This window comes from Neolamprologus brichardi, chromosome 3, assembly GCF_056152115.1.
Source record: "Neolamprologus brichardi isolate AB-2024 chromosome 3, ASM5615211v1, whole genome shotgun sequence".
Taxonomy (NCBI): Eukaryota; Metazoa; Chordata; class Actinopteri; order Cichliformes; family Cichlidae; genus Neolamprologus; species Neolamprologus brichardi.
In genome coordinates, this window is record NC_142106.1 from 18,597,904 (window position 1) to 18,605,924 (window position 8,021).

Consider the following 8,021-nt stretch of genomic DNA (forward strand, 5'->3'; position numbering starts at 1 on the left):
AACCAAAGTACATGCAGCAGTAGCGTGTAAACTGACAGTGTTGCATACAGTTATGTACAACTATGTACTCTGCATCTTTCTGTCAGTCACTCAGGATTACCAATGAGAGAGTTGATGTATACCTTTTGTGGGGAATTTAAAAACAAACAAACAAAACAAATATTCTTATGCCCAAAACATTGTTTCTGTTCATCTGGTTAGATGGTGTTGTGGAAGTTTTCCATTTAAATAAAGCCTGCAGACGAGCAGTGAGCGGTAGCTAACATTCTTTAATCCAAACACACAAAGACAACAGACAACCAAGTTGGTGGAGAGCCTACATGACCGCAGGGCAGGTCAGCAGAAGCTCTCTGAGCCTAGCATGGCTCTCAGTTAAATACCTTCTCCAGGAATGAAAGGCAGTACACAGCTGTTTCACACCTTAAGGTTCACACTCCCTTGCTACTTCCCAGAGTCCTCAAAGAGACAAAAGATTCTTCCTGTGGAGTTGTCTGCTTCCCCCAACTTCCTTACTACACCCCCACCATTTGTCTTACAGTATGGGTGTCAGACATGTTAAAATCCTGTGGCACCAAGGCATTATACAATAAAATAATGTGATTAATACATAAGTAAAAGAAATTCCTATACAATCCCACCCTTTGATTCTTAAATCAAAGAATCACATTAAAACCAGAATTTCTTCCCTGACATTCTGTATGTCACATCAACATTATTGTACACTTAAAGGAGTTTCACACTGTGTATTCTCACTTCACTGTTCTCCCACCACCCTTTGTTCATCTTTAATCATCCCCACAATCTAAGCTCTCACATGCAAATGCAACAACAATGACACAGTGTCAAAGTACTTTGCATGGCAAAGTGAAGCAGCATTTGGTGGTCATTCTCAGTCACGGTCATGGCTCCTGGTGTCTGTGCCATTTACAGAGTCATAATTCCAACGCTGGTCTCCCTTTGCACTGTCACTGTTGGAGCTTGGCACGCTCTCTCCATCCCTCGATTTCTGTTCCAACGCAGCTGTAGATTAGGAGCAGAGCAAGTCGTACACTCCTGTAGTCTTCCTCAACGTCAACGTAGAAACTCTTTCACTTTATTTTAAGATTTTGCTGTTCAAAATCTCCTCATGACAATCTTTTTGAAGCCCAGTGGTGCAGCCCACTGTCGTTTGTCTGTTGTCCTGCAGATGGTCCCTGCTTCTCACTGGTCCTCTTGGAGCGTTCTCTCCTGGTCATGATCTGCATCTGCACCTAAGTCAATCCTTCCATATCTCTCATGTCACGGTCTCTGCAACCCTCTTTTGCCCTCTGTCAGCTTAGCACAATTAGAAATGCACAATAAAGTTATGCATTGTCTCTTAAAAATTCCAGGGATTCTCCCCTGGAGTAGTTTCACTCCAGGCCCTGTCTTAAGAAAAGGTAAAACATTAGCCAGTGGTGTGTCCTGCTGTAAATCATGTGATTAGATCTGACGATTAACCCGTTGCTGTGGAAAAAGTGATGTAGATGTTAGCGCAGCGCATCTGTATGCACACTTTCTCACAGTGACATTTGCATTGTAAACAATGAATAACACACTGCTGTTAAATTCACAGACACAGAAAGTGGCAATTAAAAGGTTAAGTCAGCACGGCCCAAAAGCCCATGCAACCCAGGATGTTGCTGTCACCTTTCTGCTCCTGTAAAAAGAAACATACATACATACATCCACCCTTTTGTTACTCTGGGTGGAGGTGCAATCTTGCATACTGGTGTCAACTTAGTCAAAGCTTTTGTCAGTCCAGTCAGTCCCCATTTTTTATTTGCTGACAGTAGAACCTCTCATGACGCAATAAGTTTCTACTGCCAGCAATGACGCCATTTCAAAAAAGAAAAAAATTTTAGACTGGATTACCTCGCTGAATCCTTTTTGACAGGGACTTGTTTTCTGATTGTCCCAAATAAGTGGCTTTCTATTCTGTTTTTTTTGCAAATTTGCATTATAATATTTATTTTTGTTTTTCCTGCAGTATATCAAAATTGGTGTATTTCAAAAATAAAACTATGAAGACACTTAAAATAAATTTCCTGTGGTGGGAAACTATTTTGTGCAACTTTTTTGTATTTACAGTTTTGGGGGATAAGTAAATGGTAAATGGCCTGCATTTGTATAGTGCTTTTCTAGTCCCTAAGGACCCCAAAGCGCTTCACACTACATTCAGTCATTCACCCATTCACACACTGGCGATGGCAAGCTACATTGTAGCCACAGCTGCCCTGGGGCGCACTGACAGGCGAGGCTGCCGGACACTGGCGCCACCGGGCCCTCTGACCACCACCAGTAGGCAAACATGGGGTTAGTATCTTGCCCAAGGATATTTGGCATGCTGCCAGGAGGCAGCCTGGGATCAAACCACTGACCTTCAGATTAGTGGCTGACCTGCTCTGCCACCTGAACTACAGCCACCTCTTAAATTTCTCTAACTAGCAATATTTGTTAAAAAAACAAAAATGATTTTCAATTTTTTGTAGTTTATTGCACTTTTTTGCAATTTATGTAATTACTATTGTTGAGACAACGCCGGTCTCTGCAATTCTTTTGGTCCTGGTAGAGATCACGCTGAGATGTTTCCATGTTTTACACAATCCTTTTATTACCCATTATTCTTACAGATGCATCTGGAGATCAGCACACTGCATTCCTATGCAGTCCCATGCTAAAGGCTGATCTAAAGAACTCCACACAACAGTTACAGTTATAACCTCTGGTCTCCTCCCCCCTACAGTAAACACCCCCACAATGGAAATACACTAGTACAGTGGCCAAGGGTGCTGACACCCTGACCCCCATCTCCTTTTATGGTAGTGCCCGTTTGCCCTTTGTCTGCTCCTCACCCTCAGTAACTCTTGCTACTGTCCTGGGGGTTGGGGTTGATTGTCCTCCTGCCCTGTACCTCAGTTCTTTGTTCCCATCCCATCTATTTTGTATTCTTACACTCATTAACCGCAATATTATAATGTTGCAAGCAATCACAAACTATATTCTCTTTAACTCTGATCTATATCAAGGAATCTATTCTCAACACTATGCACTTAATGAGGTTTTTCAGTCTGGTTGCATCTACATTCCACGGAAACAGTTTTTTTTTTAAAGGTTTTTAATGACATCCTTCTAGCAAATGATCCTGGAAGCTCTGTGATTCTTGTGCTTTTAGATCTTACTGCAGCATTTGATACTGTGACCATTTCAACTTGGCTTGAATATTGCAATGCACCTTATACTGGAGACAGCCAAGCATCCATCTCGCGTCTTCAGCTTGTTCAAAATGTTACAGAAATAGAAGACCTGCTACAAACTTCCAGAATCTCTTTTCTCTTTTAACCGCCTGTCACTTCAGGGTTGTTTTCCACAGAGATAACATCAGCATGAAGCTGCTGATTGTGTCTGCACTTCTTTGTGCAATGATGTCTTTGACATCTGCTATTGGTGAGTACTGGAGTATAATATGCATCATATGTGTAATTAATCATACAGATGAATAACACAAAGTAAATCTTGTGTAAAAATACAAAAAAAAAAGGAAAACTGATGATGAAAGTCAGCATCTCTTTGAATATATCCAGCTCTTGAAGATGAAGAGGGCAGCAGTGGGACAGAGGAACTACTGCTTACAGCTCTGTGGAAAATTTCCAGAATATCACTAAACGTAATTATATTTCTGTCATTCTGAACAGAAGTGCAATGTCCAGCAGGACACACAGCTAAGGTTGTGGTACCAAAGAAGTGTTATGGGTTATGAGAGAAAAAAATCTAGTCAAAAAATAAAGCAAATCTACATGTGTGGATCTGAAAAGTCTAATTATGTCATAGACACTGAACAAGCAGAGGTGCTGTTAGAGTCAAATTGTTAAATGTTGCCATTATTTTACTTAAATTTGTAAGTCTTAGTTCAAACTGTGCACACTGTGCACTCATGTGCACATGCATTCACTCACACACACACACACACACACACACACACACACAAAAGTACTTGCAAAAGTATTCGGCCCCCTTGAACTTTTCCAAATTTTGTCACATTACAGCCACAAACATTAATCAATTGTACTGGAATTCCACGTGAACGACCAAAGTCGTACAAAGTGGTGTACACGTGAGAAGTGGAACGAAAATCATACATGATTCCAAACATTTTTTACAAATAAATAACTGCAAAGTGGGGTGTGCTCACAGATATTGAAGCTTGCACAGAGCGAGAGAGACAGAGATGCCCCTGAGACAATGGAGCACATAACAGCAGGATACAAGATGCTAGCAGGCAGGGCATACATGGAACGTCATAACCAAATGGCCAGCATAGTATACCCTAGTGGCCTGGATACAGTAGGGCCTTGAAGTCCCGAGGTCAAAATGGGAGACGCGCCCTAGGGTGGTGGAGAATGACCGAGCTAAGATCCTGTGAGACTTCCAGATAGAGACGGACAAAATGGTGATGGCTAACCAACCGGACATAGTGGTGGTAGACGAACAGAAGAAGACGGCCGTAGTGATAGATGTAGTGAATCGAATGACACAGACATCAAGATGAAGGAATATGAGAAGCTGGAGAAATACCAAGAGCTCGAGAAGATGTGGAGGGTGAAGGTAACAGTGGTCCCAGTGGTAATTGGAGCACTCGGAGCAATGACTTCCAAACTAGCCAAGTGGCTCCAGCAAATCCCAGGAACAACATCAGAAATCTCTGTCCAGAAGAGCCCATTCCTAGGAACAGCTGAGATACTCTCAAGCTTCCAGGCATCTGGTAGAGAACCCAAGCTTGAAGGATAAAGACCATCCACAGAAGCAAGGGGATTTTTTTTTTTTTTTGAAGAGAGAGAGGAAGAGACTCATATTTGTTTCACCTTACTTCAACTGTACAGAGACACCTAAAAAGTGGCTGTTCTATTAGGAATACTGAAGCCACAAAGTAGTCAAAAAGGTGATCAAACTGTCATGTCAAATGCAGATAAATATTAAATTCCCCAGTTTTAATACATGCATATTATGACTGCTGAATATGTATATGCCTTAACACAAGAGATGTAACACAGATAGATGCTTGACTGATAGCTTTAATGTTGCATAAAAGAGCAAAAATAAAGAGATAAACAGAAGAAGCAACAGTTTTGTAAGATCAATGCTGTGGTAACAGAATCAGTCTGCTCTTGTTAAAGACACAAGTGGCTCCTAAAAGACAATGCAGTTTTTGTTGATTTGTCATTTGGATTTTTAGATTGGGTGCTACGAAGAAAGGAAAAAAAAATGTAACTAGAAAATGAAAGAAGTAGGAGCAAGCATAACACAAACACTATTATACATCAGTTTGTGTTTTTATAGGAGTTTCATGCTTCAGTGTCAGCCGAGGAGTGTTGATTTTTCCTTGGCACAGACAGATGGCAGATGTACGTCACACTCCAGATCATCCCAACACTTGGAAGCTGCAAAGTTCAAAAACAGAAATTAGTAAATTCATTTAAAATCATTCACATATTAAGTATTCATGTTAAATATTAAGCTCTGAATTACAGGTATAATTTATCTGGAGACAATTCTGGTTGCCACCAGTAGGCTCTCCTGGGCACCAGTGTGTATAGTGAAAAGAGCTCCCATCACTCCACAGCCAAACTTTTTCCTAGAAGACAGAGATTGATAGCATCAGTTCAGGCGGGCCTAAAGATCATGCCTAGCCAAAGTCTTGTCAAATCAGCTTTATTTAATTGACATAACGAATGTAACCAGCTGGCAAATCTCCCATATTATTCATAATATTATTTAAGCTGCTTTTATCTGTCAGTGGCTTCTGTATTTTCATTAATGACATATCTGTCATTAAGAGAAACAGCAAGGTATTGATAAAAAAAAAGGTACCCTGGATGCATAACTTCCTCCAATCCAAGTTTCCTTGTAGTCATGATCACCAGTCAGCTTCTGAATGTGACGGTACTCGTCGCTGCTGTGCACAGATGCAAGGTGTCCACCCATTGACTTGCAGTTTCTCTTCAGTAAAGAGTTACACAGAGAGGTTTTTCAAAGTCACAACTAGCCTAGATGTGTTTTAATCAAGTTTTGAAGACAATACAAATCATAGAAACTTACCTCAGCTTGACCCCAACTCATGGATCTTGGAACGTAGACAAAACAGTGAAGATTGAAAGGAGTCCAACCATGAGGACAACCAGAGGACATGTTGAACCGGTAACTCCTTGCTAGTGACAAATAAATAGCTGTATGTACATGTGTTTCCAGCTGATATTATATTTTTTTTTATTTTCAATCATGACATATGCAATATTGAAAAACAAACAAACACACAAATACCATCTCGACAATTAAATATTATGTAGTTTAAGTGACTGAAAATGTACAGGGCATTTTGATTCCCTTACAGTTATAAATTGTAATTATATGTATGTAGCTGCAATCTTCTTTTAGTAGTTATTAATCTTTTCACTCTAGTAACAGGCAGTAAAATTTCCAAACACAAAGTTTCATCAAAAATTATGAATATAGGAATAATCATAAAATCAATAACAAAGAGAACTGAACAGAACAAAACATGATCACTTAGAAAAAGTCAATGGAAATCTGTTTTAGCAACTGAATCTGCTAGTATCTCTGCTCCTGGTAAAGCTGAGGGGGCATGGTGGCAAAGTATGGTCACCTTTGGATTTAAACTTTTAACTTTTTGATAGCCAGAAGGGCTGATATGAGGCTGATATTAGGCTGGCATTTCTGGTATGTGACTTGTGCTCAAACTAAGGCAATTGTTAAACCGAAAAATGACAAACCAATATGGTATTTATAGTTATACAACTTATACTAAATGAACAACTTTAATGTATCTAAAAGGTCTTTGAACTGGCTTGTGACTGTTTTTATTTTCTTTTTTTGGGACTCTATTTCTATGTGCAATTTAAATTTCATAATATCTCTTCCTCTCTCTTGCTGTGTTATATATAATTATATATTTTAAAATATTTTTTTGTTGACCTGCGTTTCCTTAAGAGATATCCTCCTCATTATAAACTCATCATGCATAACACAATTGCTTTCCTTTTTGTTTATAAATGTGATTAACTTTGGTGAAAATCTGGAAATGTCCACTGACCTGTTGGAATTAAACCTCCTGCACCACTGCCGACATCTTCATGTGGCAGAAATGAACAAATTAAAACATTAGATGGTGACAAATTATTTAAACACGTACATACTGACATATATTTACATACTTTACATTATACTGCAATACTCACTAGCAGTGGTCAGAACCATCAATCCACAAAGAAGTGCAGCCACAACCAGGAGCTTCATGGTGTCTCTGTGAAAAAACAGAAGACAATAACTACTGTCAATTCTTTAAATAAGGAGATAAGATAATTTAAGAGTTTGTACCAGACCTTTTGTAGAAGGTCTTTTTTCTTTTCAGTGTGAGCCAGTAGCTTCAGTCTCCCACCATAGAGGTGATGAAAAGCTCTGAGACTAGTGTTTATATACTCTTACATTTGTATACTTGCAAAATCAGGAAATAACTTATTTCTTAACCAAAAAACAACAACAACCAAACAAACAAAAACCCAATTGCCTCATCCCTAATTTGATTTCATGCTGACTTGGTTTCAGATATTTACTGATAGTCAACAGAAAGGTTTCAAAGAGTACAAGGATCAAGGATATTAAAATACATTGTAATTAGTGTCATTATCAGTATTTAAATAGATACAATGCATAACGTCTTCCTCCTGTTCTAAAAGTTAAGAATGTGTTGCCACCCCTTGATAACGTAATTGTGACTGAAAATATTGTTGCAGTTGATAGTGGACTTTAGGAAGACCAGGAAACACTTGACCCCTGTTTCAATCCAGGGGGTCAGTGTTGACATTGTGGAGGACTATAAATACCTTGGAGTACACATTGACAATAAACTGGACTGGGCTAAAAACACCACAGCACTTTACAGAAAGGGCCCGAGTCGTCTCTATTTTTTGAGGCGACTGAGGTCCTTC

The 8,021-nt window shown here is 39.4% G+C and overlaps 1 protein-coding gene across 1 annotated transcript; it reads right to left on the minus strand.

Moving 5' to 3' along the window:
- Nucleotides 1-5,373: 5,373 nt before the first annotated feature.
- On the minus strand, nt 5,374-7,459 carry LOC102785586 (type-2 ice-structuring protein-like). The gene is made up of 7 exons (XM_087839194.1): nt 7,416-7,459; nt 7,272-7,336; nt 7,127-7,162; nt 6,115-6,224; nt 5,887-6,015; nt 5,545-5,650; nt 5,374-5,456 (listed from the first exon to the last, which is right to left on the minus strand). The coding sequence occupies exons 2-7, from the start codon at nt 7,327-7,329 to the stop codon at nt 5,374-5,376; spliced, it is 522 nt and encodes a 173-aa protein (XP_087695320.1). The 5' UTR covers nt 7,330-7,336; nt 7,416-7,459.
- Between the last annotated feature and the right edge of the window lie 562 nt (nt 7,460-8,021).

Bases quoted from the DNA above. Each gene is read 5' to 3' on its own strand.
- LOC102785586 (XM_087839194.1), bottom strand. From the start codon at position 7,329: ATGAAGCTCCTGGTTGTGGCTGCACTTCTTTGTGGATTGATGGTTCTG. The intron at 5,651-5,886 runs GTACCTTTTTTT...TCTGTCTTCTAG, and splicing joins GAGGAAGTTATGCATCCAGG to GAAAAAGTTTGGCTGTGGAG. The intron at 5,457-5,544 runs GTAATTCAGAGC...TGAACTTTGCAG, and splicing joins TCTCCAGATAAATTATACCT to CTTCCAAGTGTTGGGATGAT.